Genomic DNA, 22,018 nt, shown 5'->3' on the forward strand with positions numbered 1-22,018 from the left:
TTTCTTGTTGTCCAGAAATTGCCTTTTGAAAAATATAATGATCCTAGAATTTGGACCCAAATCAATTTCTGGTTTTTGACGGCTCTCCAAGCTTGTTTTGTAAGATAGGCAGTGGTTTGTGATTCCATATCCTTGAATCCCAACCCCCATCCAACTTACTTTTCATAATGGATTCCCACTTTTTTCAATGGATACCTCAGTCTCTTCCTGATGCTACCCACTAGAATCGTACCACCTTAGCGCATATTCTTCTGCAAAATTGTTTTAGAAACTTTATGACGTACATAGCGTATGATAGTACTGCTTGAATTACCGCTTGATTGAATAGCTTCTCCTTCCATTCTTCTAATTTACTCATTATTCTCTCTTCAATCCATGCTAAAGCTTTGCTTTGAGATCTTTCCTAAGTAGCTGGAAGACCAAAGTACTTTTCAAGTGTCTCCCACGTGCCTAGTATCTCTTCAATATCAACCATTTTTTGAATTGACACATGACTCCCAAAAGTGATACTCGACTTATTCGGATTTATCCTCTGTCTAGACTCCTCTGTGTATTCATTCAGCACTGAAATAATTTGATATGCTTTTTTCTCTTTAACTTCTGCAAAAATAATGCAGCCATCTGCAAACAAAAGATGAGTAATTGTAAGGGATGTAGGAGCAATCTTTAATCCAGAGATGTTGCCTTCATTCCGTGCTTCCTACATCAAAATAGTAAAAATTTTGGCTGCCAAAATGAATATGTAGGAAGATAAAGGGTCATCCTGTCTTAGGCTTTTTGCAGCTTGATTTTTTTGGACAACTCGCCATTGACCTTAAATCTGTAATTGACAATTCTAACATATTTCACCGCTAATTCCACCATCTTTCATTAAATCCAAACATATTTATTCATGTCTAACTTGATTGCTATGTTATTAGATCCTCTTCTTCCCTTTCTGTTCAAGCTATGATATATCTCTTGCACGATCACCACATTATCTTGTATTAATCTCCCTCTTACAAATGCATTTTGAATTGGTGACATTATATCCTTCATTAGTCCTTTCAGCCTCAACACTAAGATCCTTGATATAATCTTGTATATGAAATTACAACAACTAATAGGTGTTAGCTAGTTAAGTCCTTTCGGATTTTAATTTTCGGGATCAAGACCACTGTGGCTTCACTAATTTATTCCAACAGTAGCCCGTTTTTGAAAAAAAAATTTGACAACCTCACATACCTCCTTCTTGATTACCTCCCAATATTTCTGATAGAATAACCCATTTAAGCAATTTGGTTTTGGGGCTTTGAGACTCCCCATGCTAAAAATTGCATTCCTTATCTCCTCGTCTGAGACCTCAGAAATCAACCCTCTATCCATTTTTCCTGTGGCCCTCATTAAAATCTTGCTTAGGATGTTGTCATACCTTTGTCTTTTAGTCGAAGTGAACAATGCTTCAAAATGCTCTTTAATGTGCCTCATTATTTTTTCTCTCTCTTCCAACCAATAACTTGCTTCATTTTTCAATCTTTCAATGCGGTTTCTCTCTTTTCTCTGGATGATTGTTGCATGAAAAAAAGATATATTCTTATCGCCCCTCTTCAATCACTTTAATCTGGATCTCTGACCCCAAAATTTCTCCCCTTGCTTCCATAATGTTATTATTTTCTCCTTTAAAACTTGTACCCAATTCTGCTTTTCTTCGGTAAAATCTGAATCTTGTAACTTCTTCAACTCTTCTTTCAACCTATTTATTTCCTTATTTGTCTATTTGAATATAAATTTACTCCACTTTTTCAATTCTTCCTTACAATTATTCACCCTCTTTGTTATCTTTGTCCATTCACAGTTCTGTGTGAACTCTTTTTTCCATCCCTTCTTAACAATATTTTCACATTCCTCATGTTTAGCCCAAAATGCCTTAAATTTAAAGCTCTTGCTTATCCTATATACCGGTTTTGGGTCTAAAATTAACAGGCAATGATCCGAGCTTATAGTAGGCATAGTCGAAAATGAAGCATTCTCAAACAAAAGCCTCCATTCCCAATTATCTAATGCCCTATCAATCCTTTCTCTAGTTACAAACTCGTTTTCCGGATTACTAAATCAAGTAAATCTATCCCCTTTGAGATCTAAATCCATAAGAGAGTTAGAATCAACAAAGTTTCTGAACTCTCTTACTTGGCTATGTGGTTTTTGGTGTAAATCCATCTTCTCCTCCTGATTCAAAACATCATTAAAATCACCTATAAAAAGTTAAAATTCAACCTTGTTATAATTAGTTGCTGTGATTTTCCTCCATTGCTCTCTCCTCCTACAAAATTAGGATTGCCATAAATAAAATTACATACCCATGCATTTTTTTATTAACAATACAGGCCTTTATGTAGCTATCACACTAAAAGTAAACATCAATGTTATATATATCATTTCAAAAGAGACATAGCTCTCTGGACAAACTCTTGAGTTCTATACAAAAAGTATTCTCAAAATGTAGTTTTTTCTTTAATTTCATAATATATTTTCTTTTGATATTGTTTCAATGAGAAAACCTAAAGCTGGCTTGATTTGCTTGCACATATTGTGCAATTCATAAACTGTCACAGGGGCCACTATTCCGCGACAATTCCAACTTATGATACTCATGGCTGAGTTAGGGGCATGTTTAGGCCCGCCTCCTCAGCCATTGAGTCTTTTATGATCTCTTCTCTCCTCTGTTGGTCTTCCTCTATTGGCATTGCTTCAACTGGTCCTGGTGATTGCTTGCTTTTTTTACCAACTTTTCAAATTTGTAGAGCAGCTTTTTCTCCAAACATATCTCCCATCAACAATTGTTGCCCGTCCTCCCTTTTTCTTTTCAATTTTAGCTTTTTGTCCATTCCTTGTACAAGTTCTATTTCATATTCTATAGCCACTACTAATGCTTTGCTATTGTTGGGCTCTAATCTTTCATCTTTATTGCATGTTTAAGTAATAAATACCCTATCGGCTATTGTATATATCTGCTTGTTATCCTGTTCTAACTCTTTTTTTACCCCAGTGGTCTCCGCTTGCACTCATATGATCCCTTTTATTATTATGTTGGGCTTCAATGGCATTATTTTCTCTTGTAACTCCTTTCATTCTCTTCTTTGCCATGTTGTTATTGAACCTTTTAAGTAGTTGTCGAATAGTGAAATTATTATCTTCTTCTTGTGTCCCAATTCTAAAATGATGAATATTGTCATTGGGCCTTTGGCAGAAGTCAGCCCACGTATCTTTAACTGCAATTTTCTCTCTTAACACACTTGGCCCACCCGTTTCTTTGCCCTTCTCACAGATCCTTTTGCTGCACTTAATATCTTTATTCCCCTTTTCACATTCCCTAGCATCTCTGTCCACTTCTTCTGATTTAATTTCTTTGACAAGCAGATCTTCTAGGATATTCTTCCCCTTTTCCACATATCTATGATCTTCTTTGCCAGATCTTCTAGGAGCTTCGTCTATAATGTCCTCTTTTATTCCCCATTCTTTTTTCTATGCACTACCAACTTTACTCTCTGCTATTTCTTGTGTTGACTCACCTCCATTCCTCCAATCATGTTCTTCATGCGCCACCTCTATCTGGTTCTACCCTGAGCTACTCTCTTCTCTGCTTACCTTATACTCTTTGCACTTCAACGCTCTTGCTTGTGGCACTCTCAAACCAGTCGAATACCTTGGTTCCTCTAGGTTCTAGATTGACATTGCTGTTGGTTTTTTGTACTCCTTTTTGTTATGACCGATAATACCATAGTTCAGACAATAGCTCTCCAAGATTCTTTCGTACTTAAATTGTATCCATGTATTTGGATGGATAAAGGCAAATGTCGATGCAACATTCAGGAAAGAAAAGGGTTCTGGTGCAATGTCTGTGGTAGTCAGGGATAACAGAGGAAGAATTGTGTTAGGCTTCACAGAAAAAATTCAAGCAAATTCAAGCATCAAAACAGAAGCAACAACAATTAGACAAGTAATAGTCATAGTTAATAATATCCAGATGGGAAAGACTCTAATAGAATCTGATAATTTGAAACTCATGCAAGCAATTAAATCCAAGGGTTCAATAAGAAAATTTTCAGCAATTCTTCAAGACATTGATATGCTAATGGAGCAATTACCAGAAAAGGGGTTAACTTGGACTCCCAGAAATGGGAATCTCCTCGCCTATAAAGCAGCCAAGGCAGCAGAAGTAAGGACATTGTACCAGAACTGGAGCACTCAACCACCTGCAGACATCCACAAAATCATCAAAAGTGTAATTCAATTTGATTAAAGTTTGAAGATCAACAAAGAATTAAGTTTTAATAAAAGAGGAACAAAGTGCTATACAATTAAGGACCAAAATGGATTAAGAAGAATCAGAATCCTATACATCATTGTGAGAAACGGGAAGCGGTTTTGACATCACTACATTCCGCCACTTCTTTTGTCGATAACGTCAAAATTTGCTAATGCGGCACGTTAAGTAATATTATAATACACACCTAATAATTAATGTTCTGAAAATCGAACCAAACCGGCCAGTTCAACTGGATTAACCAGAAATCGATTCTCTGATCGATTCGGTTGATGTAGCGAACCAGTTTGCAAAAAATGCTGAAAAAACCGGCCGAACCAACAGTTAATTGGTGAACCGTCAGAATCGGCCGAAATTTTAGAAGGTTAACCGGTTCATATTAAAAAAAAAATCTCCCCCTTTCCCAAAACGGGCTTGTTTCAGTTTTGGGGGAAAAAAAGAAAGAAACGCTCCCAAATCCCAATCCCCCCTTTCGCAGGCGCTCTTTTTCACAAGCAAAAGTAATTACCCTAACCCACGCCCGTTTGGAAAACTTTAGAAGTAACTTTTTTGAGCTTTTGACTTATGAAAAATAGTAGTATTAATGTCTGATGCAATTTTCAAAACCAAATTGTAGCTTTCTAAGAAGCTATTTAGGAGCTTATAGAGAAGTTAAAAAAATAACTTCTCTCATAATGCTACTACTTTTTATCATATTTCTATAAAATAAGTATTTTTAGAACTAAAAACTCAAATACAAAATAACTTATTTATAAGCTACTTTTAATATAGTCATTTATTGTTTGAGTTATTTTTTCAAAAGTAGCTTAATTAAGTTGTTTAGCCAAACTAGACTAACTCTGAATACCTCTCTCTCCCTGACTTCGTGCCCAATCAGTAGCTGTAGCCAGTGCCTAGCCTTGCGGTCGCGGAACTCTTCTCCTCAAGCATGTTGCCGTCGACAGTGATAGACAGAAGGTCAGATCGAAGTTCTTCTCCTCTACGTCATTGCTCTGGACTTACAGATCGAAGCTTGTGGCTGTCTTCTCTACGTTAACGTCGTCTCCTCTTCAAGCCCAATCAGTTTGATTCCTCCCTTGTTGGTCAGTTTGCTCGATCCTCGTCTCTGTCTAACCTTTCCTCCCTCGCTGTCAGATTTGTTTCTCTCTTGCGGGTTTCGTTCCTTCCTCGCCCTCTGTTTCGTTCCTCTGTTGCCATATGTTTGGTTCCTCCTTCGCTGCCGATAAGCTCATGCTTGTTCATTTTTTTTATTTTTATGATTTTAAATTTCTATTTTTTATGATTTTAAACCTGAAATATTCGAATAATGAGTTTTTGATTATTTTGTTATGTTTTTTTATTTAATTTTATATGAAACTAGAATAAATTTTGATGATTGATTTCATATTATTTTTGTTGATGCTATTCTGTTTGTTAAATGACTGTGTTGATGGTGGTATTTTGTTAAACTTTTTGGAATCATTTTTTTTGATGGTTAATTTTTTTGCTGGAGTTAATTTTTTGATTGTGGTGTTATGGATTTGATGAGTTAATTTATTTAAAACTATTTTTGATTGTGTTGTTGGTTGTATGATGAAGATGGAACGATTTAAAATAAATTTTTAATAATTTTATTTTATATTTAGCTAAATCGATTGAACTCTGGTTAAATTCTGATTGAACTATTGAACTATTAAATTAGTTATTTTATTAGTTTATTGATCGATTTTCGGTTCTTGTAACTTTGCTAATAATTTTAATTGATTGCTAATATGATAAGTTTATGAAATTAAATCAAATTAATTCTAAATTGAAAGATTCAAATACTTTTAAGATCTCTTTTAATTAAATTTTAATTTAATCTAATTTAATAAATTTATTATATTAATAGTCCATTATAATTTTTAAATATATATCGTAATGTCACGTTAAAAAATTTTTTGACCCTGTTATTAAAAAAAAATAATAAAAGAACTTATATGATTAACAAATGATCTTTTAAAAACTAATTTTACCATTTAAAACAAAGGTTTTAAGCGTTTAAAAATTAAAACCTTGCATTTGTTTGTTTGTTTGAAGATTTCTTCGTGGGTGAGACAATGAGGGTCTTAGGGCCCCGCAATGGAAACATTGGAATGTGTTGGTACTGGATAGCCTACCAGCCAATGACAAGATATTATGTGCCACCAAAATTTGGGGCCCATTATTTTGCCAACCATACATTTCATGCAGCATATATCATCGTCATTCAGGTGGAAGAGCTGTTTCGGATTAATTTTATTTTGAGTCCATATAAGATACGAGTTAAACCTTAAGGTACTCCTTAAGATTAGTTGATTGCATAAAAAGGTTTTCTAAAATTTTAATGGTATTATAAAAATCTTTTGAGATTGAAAATTTTGTATTATGTTGGTGCTTACTTTTTTTTGGGTTGAATTATTCCTCATATCATAAATGACGTAACACATTTTTTTTATACTGAACTTGGATAAAACGAGATTGTTACAGATTTAGCGAATAAATTTTCGTAGTAATTTTTGAGATTTATGTGACTATTTAATTTAGTTCTCAAAATTTTAATTTTATTATAGTAATTTCTTAGATTGAGTTTCGGATATCATAATGATTTTCGAGCATCTTTTCAGTAATAACTTAACTATTTTAATACTGATATGGTTATTTTGTGCCACGCTGGAGTGTGCAACGACTAGTTTAGGTGGTAAAATTATAAATTAAATCCAATTTGATTCCTGCGTCTCTATTTAACCCTAATATTTTTTAATCTCTCCCAAATCTTGCGAACCTTACCTTCTTCTTCTTTCTCCTTTTCATCTGTTTCTTTTTCTTTTTTTATTAAACTTCTTTCTTGTTATCTCTCTTTGAAGCAAGCAACAATGGTGCTTCCATCCACATTTCAGGAACGACTCCACCATTCTTATTTGAAACTTCGAATATTTTCTATGCATCAAAAAACACTCAATGTAATCAAGCTTTTGTTTGTTACAGGCATAGAAAGAGTTGCAAGCAAATAAGTCTCACATTTTGGCTTTCAAGCTCGCCAACCCCAAAGTCACCAAGTAGAGATGCTTCCTTCTTGATCACAAAATTGCTTCTCAGAATTTTCTCTCACTTCTTAAATCCACAATTTTGAAGTCAAATACGATTTCTTCTCCTAACTTTTTAAGTTAATGCCACCTCTCTTAATTACTCTTCTGAAATTAGAATTGGAATTGATTTTTTTTTTTGGTATTTTAGGTTTATTCAAAATGAGGTGAATGAGTTTGAGGAGTTATGTGAAAAGAAAGATAAGTTTTAGACAAAGTTAAGATGGTGGAAATGAAATAATTCAAGTAGATTGTGAACGAATTTGTGGTGAAATATCGAAGGGAGGTTCATAGTTTGAGTGATAAAGTAAATGAGGTAACATTGACACCACAAATTAGAACTTCGACGATCAAATCGCATAATTTTATGAAAACCTTAAGAATTATTATAGGAATTTACTCTAATTTTAATACTATATATTTGATGAAATGACATTATTTAATGTTAATGAATCATAAATAATGATTTGAAATTAAATATAATATTTATCATTCAAATATTTAATTTTAATTTTAATTTATTTTAAATTTTATATAATGTGACAAAATTTAATTAGTTCTATACCAATGTAAAATCATCTTTATAAAGTATGACTAGTCTCATTTATCAATTATTTATAATACAAGTAAAATTTAAAATAATTTTATTTCATATATACACAATTATTTAAAATTCAAAAACTCATCTCTTGGAATGATGGTGATAATGACGACGATGATAATAATCATATTAATATTGATGTTAAAGGATAATAAAACTAATTCTAAAATATTAACTAAACAAAGAAAATAAAAACTAAAAAAATTTAAGAATAGATCTCATCACGGGCTCATTTTTTTATATTATAAACTTGTATGAGATATTTGAAGATATTTTAGTGGTATTGTGTTTTATTTTGTTATGGGTCTATTTTAATTTTTTAAAAAGAACAAAACGCTCTACGTTTTGTGAGTGAGTGAAAATTTTTTAATTAAAAAAATAAAACGGTGTTGATGGATTGTATTAAAATTATTTTTTAAATTTCACTATGTATAAAATGTTAGCGATCGTATTGTATGTTTATTATTTTTTAAATTTACGCAAAAAAAATGTCATTGATGTTTTGTTTGAAGGCATATTTTTAAAATAGTGGATGAAAAACGATGATAATGTTTTTCTGTAGCTATAAAAAATCTCCAGGGCAATTTATTATAATAAATAATATGAAAACCAATTTTATTAAAATGTACAAAATGAAAAATGGATACTAAAATGTATTTTTTTCATAATCTATGTAAATTGCGACAGGGGTCCTACGGTTTACGAATACATGTAATCCGCTATAGGGGTGTCATCACGGTTTACGTGTGGGCGTAAAATGTGCATAAACTGCAAGAGGGGTGTAGCGGTTTATGCGTTAGTATAAATACGCCGAAGGGGTCTCGCGGATTACATTTGTGCTGGAGAAAATTTTTTTCTAGAGATAGGAAAAGAGAAAAAAGTGGTTGAGTTGAGTTGAGATCAGAGTCGGGACCATGGCGGAGACACGCAGTCTATACAGGCTCAACGGCGTTACGCACGTTTTTGGGAGCATAAACGAAGAGGTTAGTTTGGTTATTTTTAGTTTCGTTATTGTTAGTTAATGTATTTAAATTTAGATTTAAATTATTATTTTAAATCATAAAATGTAGTATTTAAATTATTATTTTAATCGTTTATGTCTTTCATTAAATTTTGTGATTAGAAAATAGGAACTGTATCTTACCAGTTTAAACTTTAAAATTGTAATGTTTGTGATAGATGACTATAAATTACTGTTGGATTTTTTATATGTGTGGTTTCTTCTGTCACATGCTCTAGCCGACTAGGTGTATATATAGTGTCCAGAGGCAGCAGAACATGCCTTTGCATGACAGGATTGTACGCATATATGCACGGACTTATATTATGATGTTGCTTTCCACTCAGTTGTTCATTGACAAGAGTAGAAACCGGGTTCATATACGGTAGTTGCCCTTTGTGGCGAGGCTTGATGATATGGGCAGTTATAACTGGGGGTCGACAGCGTTGGCCTGGCTATATCGTTGCATGTGTTGGGTGGCCAACAGAAACGTGACGAGCTTGGCAGGCCTCCTGTAACTACTGCAGTCATGAATTTTCTGGCGGTTTTCTAGCCTCAGGCCGCGGGGATTCGACACATATTTCTTTCCATTGGCATCTAGGTATACATATTTGTACAGTTAGGCTTGAACTATAACTTTTTTTAATTATGGTACTACATGTTAACTTTGTATAACATCTTTTTCGTTCAAGTAGGCCACCTACTTGCCTTCATCCGACCGCAAGGAGGAGAGAGTCGTCCAGTGTCGCCTAGCGTTGAACCGATTAGGCGATCAAGATGTAAGTTTATTCATTTTGATTCAATTTTTATGTAGTACTTAACTATATATTTGTTAGTTAATGGACTAATTAATATATTCTGTCAACATCTGTAAATTGTTTGGGAGCCTTATGCTTCGCTTGACGTAATGGCTATTGTTCATCCAGAAATTCTCACAGAGGAGCACAGTTGGTTATGGCGTACATGTACTTATTTGATATACTTCGCCGTCATTGAGTGGCACTAGGTGGATAGGGTGCTGCCACAGCAGGGTGATGTTCAGCACGAGTTTGAGCCGGCCTCGAATATTGATTGGCTCCATGCCAAGGATGGGAGGGGGTGGGGACAGATGGTTCCTGAGCTACTACCAGGTATGGCACCTTAGTTGGCAGAACAGGGTCGATGCTGTCCTGAGTATCCCCCGGCTACCTGATCCCGGGCCATCCGTAGACTTTCTGCGATGGTGGTACAAAGTGGCCCATAAGTTTCTGTCGCCAGATTCCTTGATTGCCGATCCTAGGGCCGAGGAGATCTCATAGGATGTTGTTCAGAGAGGGTCATCACAGGCTCCTTCTAGGATTCCCATGCCAGACGTGCTAGATAACATGCACGTCGAGCGGCGATGACGCGTTGGTACTCGGGCTACAGACCAGGAGTGGCGATGGCTGGATGACATGATTCAGGATGATAGATCCGATGGCGACGGAGTCGGACATGCCGATCACCGTATCCGGCGTGGCCATCCTCAGCGTCAGGATGGTTCATCAGGGGACACATCTGCTGGTCCTGATGATAGACCCCTGAGCATGCAGGGGGCGGAGACCCAGGAGATTCCTCTTACACATGTTTCGAGCTCCCAGATATACCATGACATCCATGGCTAGATGTATGATGACTTGGCAGGTCCGACTTTCACGATGGATATGGACCACGAGGTTGGGAGTTCACAGTTCTATTTCGACTTTGCAGATCTCATCCGGGATGACGACCCTTCGCATTTTCAGCAGCAAACCCCACAGGATCAGTTGCCTGAGACCCAGCCCCAGATGGACGTTGCGCAAGGGTACCACCCAGATATGGATGATATGCAGCGGTACCAGCCGCAGATGTCTGACCCTCATGGATTCCAGCCCCAGCTACATGTAGACCTGAATGAGCCTGCTGGCAGTCCGTATGACAGTTGGTTGGGCATGAGAGGGACGCCTGCATCTGCAATGGCGTAGGCATGCCGGTCGATCCTCCAGCACAGCAATGCTAGAGGCCCGCCAGAGTGATACGGGCCGCTCGATGTGGTATAGGATCGCATTTCCTGGGTGCATTTGGACATGACTCTGACGACGAAGATGAGGACAAGCAGGAGTCGTAGCTTACTATTTTATGTTTTTATTGATGATACCTATGTATGTCGGATTTACCATGTACTTTTGTATTATATGTGTTTGTACTTTGTTTGTTTCCATTGAATTAGGTGTATGTAATGTATGTTTTTTGTTAACCTCACACTTTGTTTTATATTTATATAAATTGTATACTAACGCATAAACCGCTACACCCCTCTCGTGGTTTATGCACATTTTATGCCCACACATAAACCGCAACACCCTTATCGTGGTTTATGCTCATTTCTCGTTGCACATAAATCGCGACACCCCTATAGCGGATTATGTGTATTCATAACCCACAGGACCCCTGTCACAGTTTACATAGATTATGGAAAAAATGCATTTTAGTATCTATTTTTCATTTTATACATTCTGATAAAATTGATTTTCATATTATTTATTATAGTAAATTACACATTTTTGACCATTTTAATATGTTATACCAATTTCGGTCCAATATTAGAAATAAAAAATCTCTCAGTACGATAAAATTCCGTAAAAAATTAGTGATTGACTGATTTTTTTTTTTGGTGACTGATTGACTGATTGTTATTATTGATAATTGATTATAAATTTAATTTTAATAGTTTTGATATATTATTATAGTATAATTTAATCTTAAAATTACATTAATTAAATAAATAATTTACAAAATCACATTTTATTATAAAAAGTTCTTAAAATGTTGTCCTTATCCTTTTTTTTTGGGTGACTTGTCCTTATCCTTTATTTTCTATTATTTCCATCTTGTTTAAATCCGGGAATTATGGGGCAACAAGTAACAACGGAATCAAAATCAAAATTCAAATTGGCTAAACTCAACGGTTAGTTAGTAGCATCCAGCCTGGAACACTGGGCCATAACCGCAACCATCCAAATAATACAAAAGCTCTTCCCGTTTTTAACCATGGTCAACGTAACCCTAGTTAATTTTTAACCGCACATTTCAAATTTAGGCACCAAGCCTTTTTCTCTCTTTTCCACCCCTTGACGCTGGCGCTTATTTAAACAACAAACTAAAACATTTAGCAACTCACCATTTCAATCTGTGACAAAGGCGTCTTAATAAACGCCCCCAGAAACTTCTCTTTTTTTATTTTTCTCTCTTTTCAATTTTCCATCTTAGGGTTTATTTTCCCTTTCCAATTTTCCCGAGAAAATGAGAGAGTGCATTTCGATCCACATTGGTCAGGCCGGTATCCAGGTCGGAAACGCCTGCTGGGAGCTTTACTGCCTCGAACATGGCATTCAGGTACCTGAAATTAGGGATTTATTATTCTTATTTTCCTTCGAATTGGTTGGTTTTTTCAGATCTAGGGTTGTTGAAATCTGTGTTTTTCCTCTTTTGGTTCAGCCCGATGGACAGATGCCGAGTGACAAAACCGTTGGTGGAGGAGACGATGCCTTCAACACCTTCTTCAGTGAGACTGGCGCCGGAAAGCACGTGCCACGCGCCGTCTTCGTCGATCTTGAGCCCACCGTGATCGACGAGGTGAGGACCGGAGCCTACCGCCAACTCTTCCACCCCGAGCAACTCATCAGCGGCAAAGAAGACGCTGCCAACAATTTTGCTCGTGGCCATTATACCAGTAATTTCTTCATTTCAATCCCTAATATAATATCCACTTCCGATTTTGATTATCATTTCCTATTTTGATTGAAACGGTGCGTTTGGTGGTTACAGTTGGGAAGGAGATCGTTGATCTCTGCCTTGATAGGATCAGGAAGCTTGCTGATAACTGCACCGGGCTCCAAGGGTTCTTGGTGTTCAATGCAGTTGGTGGTGGAACCGGTTCCGGTCTTGGTTCCCTTCTCTTGGAGCGTCTTTCTGTTGATTATGGAAAGAAATCTAAGCTTGGGTTCACTGTTTACCCATCTCCCCAGGTTTCTACCTCTGTTGTTGAGCCCTATAACAGTGTCCTTTCCACTCACTCCCTCCTTGAACACACTGATGTCGCCGTGCTTCTGGACAATGAAGCCATCTATGACATCTGCAGGCGCTCCCTTGACATTGAACGCCCCACCTACACCAACCTCAACCGCCTCGTCTCTCAGGTAAAATTTGTTAAGAATTACAATTTAATAATTTGAGTTGATTCAACTTTGTTTGAAAAAAAAAGTTGGATATGAAGATGCATAAAAACATTGCTATTTGCAGGTGATTTCATCCCTCACTGCCTCTTTGAGGTTTGATGGTGCACTGAACGTTGATGTGACTGAGTTCCAAACTAACTTGGTTCCATACCCAAGGATCCATTTCATGCTTTCATCCTATGCACCTGTTATTTCTGCTGAGAAGGCCTATCATGAGCAGCTCTCCGTTGCTGAGATCACCAACAGCGCATTCGAGCCGTCCTCCATGATGGCGAAGTGCGACCCTCGCCATGGCAAGTACATGGCCTGCTGCCTGATGTACCGTGGTGACGTGGTGCCCAAGGATGTGAATGCTGCTGTGGCCACCATCAAGACCAAGCGCACAATCCAATTTGTGGACTGGTGCCCAACTGGTTTCAAGTGCGGTATCAACTACCAGCCACCGACAGTTGTTCCCGGCGGTGACCTTGCCAAGGTGCAGAGGGCTGTGTGCATGATCTCCAACTCCACCAGTGTTGCTGAGGTGTTCTCAAGGATTGACCACAAGTTTGATCTCATGTATGCTAAGCGTGCTTTCGTCCACTGGTATGTGGGTGAGGGCATGGAAGAGGGTGAGTTCTCTGAGGCTCGTGAGGACCTTGCTGCTCTTGAGAAGGATTACGAGGAGGTTGGTGCGGAGTCTGGTGAGGGTGAGGAAGGTGAAGGAGAGGAAGACTATTAGACAGCCAGCCATGATGATGTGTTTCTTGTTTTCTATTGGACATTTTAGTTTTTTGATGCTTTGCTGTGAAAACATATTTGTGCTTCTACCTTAATAGCACAATGTTTTAATCCACTTTTGGTTTTATATTTGCAGTTTTGCACTATTATAATTTTTACTAATCCACCACGCGTTGCCTTTAATGATTCAAAACCAGATAGATGAATTTAGCGAATAACGTAACATAAAAGGTGCAATATTATATAGCAAAATTATAGTGTATCACCAAACTCTTCCTTAGTAGCAAAAATGCTGAGTTTCTCCTGTCCGATAATTACTGATATATTTACTTATACACGGCACTGCTGTAGATTAGGTGCCAGTGACAGCGACATAACTTGGGTATGATACCGCTTAAGATAGAGATTAGCAGCAAGCAGCCAGTAACGGTCGAGATGTATGAGTGAGTAATCAGAGTTTTTGGCTTTTTTAGTTGTTTTGTATTAATGCATAGTTTAAAATTTATTCATTCACATTTTGGATAAACAATTAAAAATATATTCGAATTATTTTAAATAATTTTAAAGGTTTAATTAGTCAACTTTTACCATTCTTTTCAAATTGGATTCTTATATTATTTTTAATTTTAATTAAGTTATTTTTAGCGTAAAAAATACTTTAATAACTAAAAATCTAATTAGATTTTAAATAGATATTAATGATGTTTTTAATGGTGTGAGATTTCATCAAATGATGTGAGATTACTCATTTTTCTTTTACTGATTATACTAAAATTTAATAAAATTGTTAAACTTTTATATTTTTTCTTAAAAAAATATTCTATTAATTTTAAGATATTTAACATAAAATAAAACTAATTACAAAACTAAAAATAATATAAGAGAATTTAATTAAAAAAATATAAAAATTTAATTGAAAATTTAGTGAAATGATAAGACAAATTAAATCATAATTTAAAAACATGTCTCAAAGTGCTAAGATGTGATCAAAGCTCCACTAATAGAAAAATTCATTAATAGAAAAACATGAGGTGACTCACTTGTAGCTCCCTTGCCAATGTCAAAGTTTCACACTTTTCTTCACTTGTGTCATAGAAAGTTTTATTTGCCTAGTCAAATTTTATTACGTTTTTAAATTACTTGAAAATATTTGTATCGATAACAAAATTTAAAAATATTTTTGTAAAAAAAAAACAATTTGGATATATTTTTAATAATTTATCCTTCAAATTTTTATAAAAAATATTTGGATAACTGTTTAAAAATTATAAAAAAAATCAAAGCAAATTTCAATTTATAAATTTTTTAACCTTATTATTCTTATGCTGAATTATGTTGAATATATTTCGGTGTAAACGACGTTTTCTGCACTCATTCGTTCACATGAAAATGAATGCAAAACGACCAATCATTACTATGAAAATGTATTATTGTCTATATACGACATAGTTCCAGGTTGTGAATCAAGATTTTATAAACACACTATCATTTTCACAGCTAACTTATGGTTTGTCAAGATCATCCCAAACACAAACAGAAACAAAAATTCAGATAAACATGGCTGCCAAGTCATATATCATTTCAGTAGCGTCCAAGCTTTTCGACGAGACGATTCTCTATCTCAATTCTCTTCTTCATGATAGCAGAATACTTGGAACTCAGATTCTGATCACCAGCATTCACTGAAAGCTTGCAGCTCAGAGATGTTTTCTCCAATTTGCTCATGTACATATCAGAAATTGGTAAAAAGCCGCCTTTCTCGTTGCATAGCCAGCCGTGCGCCGCTCTCACTGCAGCCCCAAGAGAAGCTGAATCTGTTGCCAAGTTGAAACCATTAGCTTCTACCAGAATGAAGGCTTATACTTCAAACATCAATAATCAATACTTACCAGGTCTTTGAACTGTATAAACATCACACCCAAAAATTGAAGCTACTGAATTAAGAATGCTATGGTTCGCTGATGCTCCACCAGTGGCTATAATCCGCTTTGGTGGAGAGGGCATGCCGAATCTTTCAGCATGAGCTCGCATCGACAGAAGTTGACCCTCGATTAATGCTCGCACCTTGAGTTTAGCAATTATTGCTTAGTACTTAATAACTATTACATAGTTTTTTAAAGTATTCGAATATTTCAATTGGTTTTGAGGTATATGCTAACCTCAGATGGAGCGTCAAACTCTTTGACTTCCTTCTCCTTTAGTCCATCAAGAGAATTTTCTGAGAAATTTTCTAAAATGAACCGGTGGAAACCAACTGGAACCATGGAAAAGAAAATGTCAATATTTTATTGTCGATGACAAAGTCAGATTGCTATTAAGTTAAAGCAACTTGGTCTGTAGGAATATTAGACAAGTACCTGGAAGAGGGGGTAGAATTTCATGCTCCTTGTAGTAGAAACCAATCTTGCCGCCTATCGAGACATATTGTAATGAGAAAAGAGAATGTCTTACTAAGAAAGAGTTATGTGATACTAACCATTTAGAGGTGGTGTTTGCTCTAGAAATTTGTTGAAAGTGTCCCAAGATTGCTCTGCACATCGGTTGCGCACATCTAAAATTGTACCATAGGGAGCGGAGTGAGAAACTACAAAAACTGTGTGTCTCTTGGAAATATATGCAATGGCAAACAACAATGACCGTAGTACCTTCTCGGGTAAGGGACCCATTTTTGTATACCAACATTACCATGTAACCATTTGCATCTACTGGATTAGGGAAGACATGTCCTTCTAAACCTGGATTAGGATCTTTGGTGATCATAAATACCTGAGAGATATGATAGAATGTGTTAGTATAAAATTATAAGGTGTTAATATATAAAGGGGTTTAATTTTAGATAGGTGCAAATAGCACCTATCAGTTCTTAGATTCTCTAATGAGAAATTAAGACAGATTAACAGCGATACGGCAACTTAGAATGATACCCACAAAATTCAAAAAGAAAGAGGTATCCTAAGATGATGAATTGTAACCTACAGTGTCACTGGTGCCGAGACTGATTGCAAGATCTCCCGGAATATTAAGCGTCAAACCTGCAGATCAAAATGGTTAGTATCTTACAATATAAGAAAAGTTTTTTGTATGATAATGCCAGTTATAAAGCACCACAAGATTAAGTGTTGGGATTTTCATATGCAGGGATGATTTTCATCATTCAAACCTAGATATAATAAGAAAACTTGCCATGGTTTACCAAACACATCATAACTTTTAAATTAGTTGTAATGTCATATTAATTGAATCCTTCTCGAAAGTTATCAGTAATAGAATTACAAATGGCATGCCAAGTATAATATTTAAGTGAACGAATACCGAAATCAGAAATACATAGCAGAATATACTAAAAGAAATTATAGCACCTGCCACACTATTAGGATTATCTCCAGACCACTGAACAACCAAGCACTCCTTGTTAAACTTGTACCTATTGGGAAACAAAGAAGCTTAAGTCATTAATTTAAGCATTTTGGTTCAGCAAAAGCAACGAATAACCATTTCAATTGACAAGTTGATGTGAAGAAATTATCTTTTATAATACAAGCATACAAACTTCTGTTTGAACTTTTTGCAGACACCTAACATTGTTACAATTATCAACTCCAGTCAAAAGATATCTCGGTTCGATTTATTGAGACTTGTTTATCTAGTTAGTGAACTATTAAATTAATTGGAAATTGACCAGGTGCCATAAGGAAGGAAACAAACTAACTGCTATTTGTCAAAGTTTCATTGCATTCCAAAAGAGAAATAAATCAGAGAAGTGTGCAACAGACCTATCTACAAAATAGGGAGCAATATTTCCAGCGACGGCATAAGCAGGTGCTAACTTTCCAAGTTTAGACTCCAAATCAGGTGCAGTTGCCTGCAAAATAAACATTAGAATTCAAATAAGTATATTGATTGAACACATAAACATCAATAACCAAATTCAAGTAATAGCATTCACAAACCTCAAGTGCTACTTTAGACCATGTCTTCTCCTTTATATCCATCAAATTCATGCCGCCCCCATCGGCATGATCAATGGAAGCGTATTCCCCAAGCAAAAGAGAAGCCATGAAGGAGCTAACAAGTGAGATCCTCTCAGTGTTGTTATAAACATCCGGCTGAGTTTCAAATATCTTCTTAATCTGAGGACCAGTAAACCTCTCATATGCTCGCGAACCGGTCACTCGAGCCAACTCAAGAGCTCCCCCGAAAGCCTTCTCTAACTCCCTACACTGAGCAGTGGTGCTAGAGTCCATCCATATCGGAGATTCCTTCACCGAGAAGGCATCTCCGAGCTGAGCCAGCAATGGGTTAGCAGGATCCAATGATTGCAAAACCTGAGAGCTACCATTCTTCCAATAGACACTACCATGCTGCTGTCCACTGCCAGAGACAGCAGCAATCTTGCCGAAATCGACATTAGATTTCGACGAAAGCTTCTGAAACATAAGGTCAAGAGCTTCCACCCACATCAATGTGGGAGAAACAATTCTACCATTAACAGAGGTGTCTCTATAAACCCCATCTTTGGTTTTGTAATGGGGCAATTCAGAATCAAAGTGAACAAGTTCATTGGCAACAATATTGAGGTTTGAGTCCAAAATTGTAGCCTTTAAGGACCTTCATACCAATAAAAATTGAAACTTTAATTTCATGCAATTCAGATTTAAGTTACAGTATTACACCAATTATTCAAAGAACAAACATATGATATGATCAATCAAATTTCAATTGAAAAATAGCACATTGTGGGGAAAAAGATTAAAATTTTGGCGATGCAGATGGAGAAGATGAACTCACTGGGTGGAGCTGTCGAATCCGAGAAAATACGAATCCTGGGGAAGATCGAAATCAGCCATTGGAGCAAAATCAAAAGCTATACTTTTTCAGTGGATTTTCTGGAAACAAAGAGGAGGTAGAAATTGGATACAAACTTGCAAAATCAAATCATTTATAAACAGAAATTTTGGATGAGAAATTGAGAACAACTTGGGACAGAGTGTTTTCGGGTATTCCGTTAATTATTGTTTTGGTTATCCGGTGAGGTTTTTCCGACGTGGAGAATTAAAATAAAAAATTAAACTTTTTATGAATTTCCTTTTTTTATTTATTTTGAAAAGGAAATTTGGCTTTTTATCTTTGAAGTGAGTGCATTTTTGGACGCTATTATTTTGTTAAAATTTTTTTTTTCAATGAAAAAGAATTTTTTTTATTTTTTAACGTGTTTGACAAATTTCTAGTAATAAAAATAAAAATACTAGTAAAATAAAAAATATCTTTTTTGAGAAGGTGTAATTTACATTTTTTTAAAAGATATTTTTTCTTTAAAAAAAGATGTTTTTTATGTAATAAACAAACAAAAAAGTATTTTTATATTGTTATATCTAAACATAATTGATAGATAAAAAAATTTTTTTACATGAAATATCCAAACATAAAATTATTTTTACTTCTCGATAAGATCTTTTAAAAAAAGATAACTAAAAAAATATCTTTTTTTAAAATCTCACCCAAACAAACTCTCACATCTGCAACTTTTAATCAGGATTCAAATCACTGAGAGGCTGTTTGGTTTTTTGAAAGTATTTTTTATTTTTACTTTTGAAAAATAATTTTTATTTTAAATTTTTTATATTTTAAAAGATACGATTGATTTGTGAAAAGAAATTTTATTTTTAAATATAAAAAATAATAAAAATATGTTTAGTTAGTTTATTTTTAAAATGTATTTTTAATATTTTAAAATTACAAAATTATTTTTATAAAATGTATAATTTTAGTTATTTAATCCTTTTATTAAGTTAACAATTAGTTTTTATATATTATCAATATGAAATAAATTATTTTTATAATAAAATTATTTTTTTAAAATTTTTTTAAACGTGATGTTTCTGCCTCTGAATAAATAATGTCAAATAGATATTTTAAATAAAAAATATAGGAAATTAATATTTTTAAAACAAAAATAAATTAATTAATAGTAATTTAATATTTCAAATGCAACACAAATAAATACAAAAAATGTAATAAGATACTTAAGTATTTAGTTTAATTATTATTCACTATCTTTAATTCAGAGTGTATATTCTTATTATTGAATAAAAAACTTTAATAAATACATATTTAATCTTATTAGGTAACCAACTAGAATAGGACCAACTTTAACAACTTTTTTAAATTATTAAACAATAACATATTAAACTTGTAACCACTTTTAAAAAATAAATTTAAATTTAAAAAATAAAATTTTAAATTTGTAACCATTTCATTGATGTGAAGTCTCATCTTATTCTCTCTCATCGCCGTTGTACTCTTTGCGCAACTTTTATATGCACCGTGAAGGGTCCTGCATCAAAATATTTCAAGTTTAAGAAAAAGAAACATTCAAAGTTTAACAAAAGAAATATCCCAACTTAACAGTAAAAATATTCTAAGTTTTATGAAAGAAACCTTCTAAATTTAACTAAAAAAATTTAAAATTTAATAAAATAAACATCCAAATTAAACAAAAAAATTTCATAAGTAGTTTAATAAAAGAAAATATTCTAAATTTTATAAAAGAAACGTCCCAAATGTAACAAAAAAAATTCGAATCTAAACCAAAAAAACATTTGAATCTCGTAAAAAGAAATATCCGCAAGAAGTGATAGTATACTAAAGAAAACATCTGAATCATCGCAAAATGAAATATCCGTTTTTCATGAATAAAACACTGATCATTAATTACATGTTCTAGACTGAAAAAATTTTCAAAAGAAAATATTGAGAAAACAGTAACAGATACAAGCAGCATTACCTTGCAATCGGCAGCAAACAACGATTATAGCGTTGCTCGTTCTGTGCACCAGGCGCAGGGGTGGGCGCCGGCAGACATCCATTCGAGGTCAGCATCAGGTCGCATGGTACAGTTGGAGTTATTAGTCGGTTTCTCTCTATTTCTAGCAAGGAGTACTAGCAAGCAGTGAAATGGATTCTCAGATATCTTAGTGGTACTTCTAGGGTTTGTTTATGTTTTGGGAGTGGCCAACTTGTGTTGGATGGCTACACAGATGCGGATATAACTGTGAATCTTGATTTAAGAAAGTCTACTTCTAGTTATCTTGACTTTAGAAATGTGTTGCTTTATCTACCACATAGGCATAATACATTGTTGTTGTTGAATCTTCTAAAGAACTCTCGTGGGTGAAAAAATTTCTGAAAGAGTTAAGCATTAATGAAGAAAAATTTGTGTTATTTTGTGACAAGGAAAGTGTTGTCCATCTCAGCAAAAATCTGACATTTTATTCCAAATCGAAGCACATAAAGCTGTGGTATTATTGGTTTTGTCAAACACTTGAGATGAAGTCATATACACTTGAAAAAATTCATACTAATGATAACAGTTCAGATATGATGATTAAGAATTTACTTGCAGTAAAGTTTGATTCTTGCAAAGAAAAGACAAATTTAGTGGAGTAACTTATTTCCAACTTAAGTCAATAAGAGGGAGATTTATTGGTGGGTCTCTATGAAACCCACACTTAAAGAAAAAAAAAAGAAATGGGATGAAAAGAGCAGTGTCATTTGATTTTATTGAATTGGTAAATTTGTTCTAATTTTTATAAAATTTTAGTATATTGTTCCTGGTGTAAAGATAAATATTAAGATATAACTTGTTAGTTGTATTATCTTATGTTTTGTCTGATTTAAAATACCCACTTAGTGGAGGATTTATATTGATTTCATCAATTTTGATAATGTATTTTGTTGATTATTGAAATGTCCTAGTACTACTAAAAAAACTAATTATGTACTTATTATTTTAATAGTGAAAGATTTTATTAGACTATATCTTATAGATTTTTTGTCCCTCTTTTTAAAAAATTTTTCACGATAAAATTTTCGGTGTTTGATCATTTTAATTTCTACTATTAAATTTACTGTTTAGAGTATTTTAGAAATTTCCTATTTTATTATACAAGTTATAAAAAAATTATTTTTAGTATTTCTACCGTTAGACAAGTTCTTATCTAAATCTCGATTTTTTCCCAATCTTCTTCCAATTGCTGATGCTGAAAATCCTCCTCTGGTTACGACTGCAGAATATTC

General features: G+C 34.3%; 2 protein-coding genes across 4 annotated transcripts; one reads left to right on the top strand and one right to left on the bottom strand.

Moving 5' to 3' along the window:
• The first annotated feature begins 11,908 nt into the window (after nt 1-11,908).
• Nucleotides 11,909-14,071, top strand: LOC112706303 (tubulin alpha-4 chain). 2 transcript variants are annotated; one of them, XM_072200776.1, is made up of 5 exons: nt 11,912-12,380; nt 12,483-12,717; nt 12,813-13,183; nt 13,287-13,745; nt 13,831-14,071. In XM_072200776.1, exons 1-5 carry the CDS (start codon nt 12,288-12,290, stop codon nt 14,035-14,037), a joined length of 1,365 nt encoding a protein of 454 aa, XP_072056877.1. In that variant the 5' UTR covers nt 11,912-12,287; the 3' UTR covers nt 14,038-14,071. The 2 variants fall into 2 exon arrangements, with proteins under 2 accessions (XP_025613337.1, XP_072056877.1); XM_025757552.3 differs by having other exon boundaries at nt 11,909-12,380; nt 13,287-14,071.
• Nucleotides 14,072-15,353: 1,282 nt separating this feature from the next.
• LOC112706304 (xylulose kinase 2) lies at nt 15,354-19,043 on the bottom strand. 2 transcript variants are annotated; one of them, XM_025757553.3, is made up of 11 exons: nt 18,731-19,043; nt 17,893-18,550; nt 17,716-17,804; nt 17,302-17,366; nt 16,919-16,974; nt 16,588-16,708; nt 16,419-16,493; nt 16,300-16,353; nt 16,102-16,196; nt 15,832-16,006; nt 15,354-15,756 (listed from the first exon to the last, which is right to left on the bottom strand). In XM_025757553.3, exons 1-11 carry the CDS (start codon nt 18,787-18,789, stop codon nt 15,524-15,526), a joined length of 1,680 nt encoding a protein of 559 aa, XP_025613338.1. In that variant the 5' UTR covers nt 18,790-19,043; the 3' UTR covers nt 15,354-15,523. The 2 variants fall into 2 exon arrangements, with proteins under 2 accessions (XP_025613338.1, XP_072056878.1); XM_072200777.1 differs by having other exon boundaries at nt 17,893-18,389; nt 18,731-18,988.
• Between the last annotated feature and the right edge of the window lie 2,975 nt (nt 19,044-22,018).

Source organism: Arachis hypogaea, chromosome 8, assembly GCF_003086295.3.
Source record: "Arachis hypogaea cultivar Tifrunner chromosome 8, arahy.Tifrunner.gnm2.J5K5, whole genome shotgun sequence".
In the NCBI taxonomy this organism is placed as follows: domain Eukaryota; kingdom Viridiplantae; phylum Streptophyta; class Magnoliopsida; order Fabales; family Fabaceae; genus Arachis; species Arachis hypogaea.

Coding starts and splice junctions, on each gene's coding strand:
- LOC112706303 (XM_072200776.1), top strand. CDS start 12,288: ATGAGAGAGTGCATTTCGATCCACATTGGTCAGGCCGGTATCCAGGTC. Junction 12,381..12,482: donor GCCTCGAACATGGCATTCAG/GTACCTGAAATT, acceptor CTTTTGGTTCAG/CCCGATGGACAGATGCCGAG. Junction 13,184..13,286: donor TCAACCGCCTCGTCTCTCAG/GTAAAATTTGTT, acceptor TGCTATTTGCAG/GTGATTTCATCCCTCACTGC.
- LOC112706304 (XM_025757553.3), bottom strand. CDS start 18,789: ATGGCTGATTTCGATCTTCCCCAGGATTCGTATTTTCTCGGATTCGAC. Junction 16,494..16,587: donor TGGGTCCCTTACCCGAGAAG/GTACTACGGTCA, acceptor GTACAATTTTAG/ATGTGCGCAACCGATGTGCA. Junction 16,007..16,101: donor AGTTTGACGCTCCATCTGAG/GTTAGCATATAC, acceptor GCTAAACTCAAG/GTGCGAGCATTAATCGAGGG.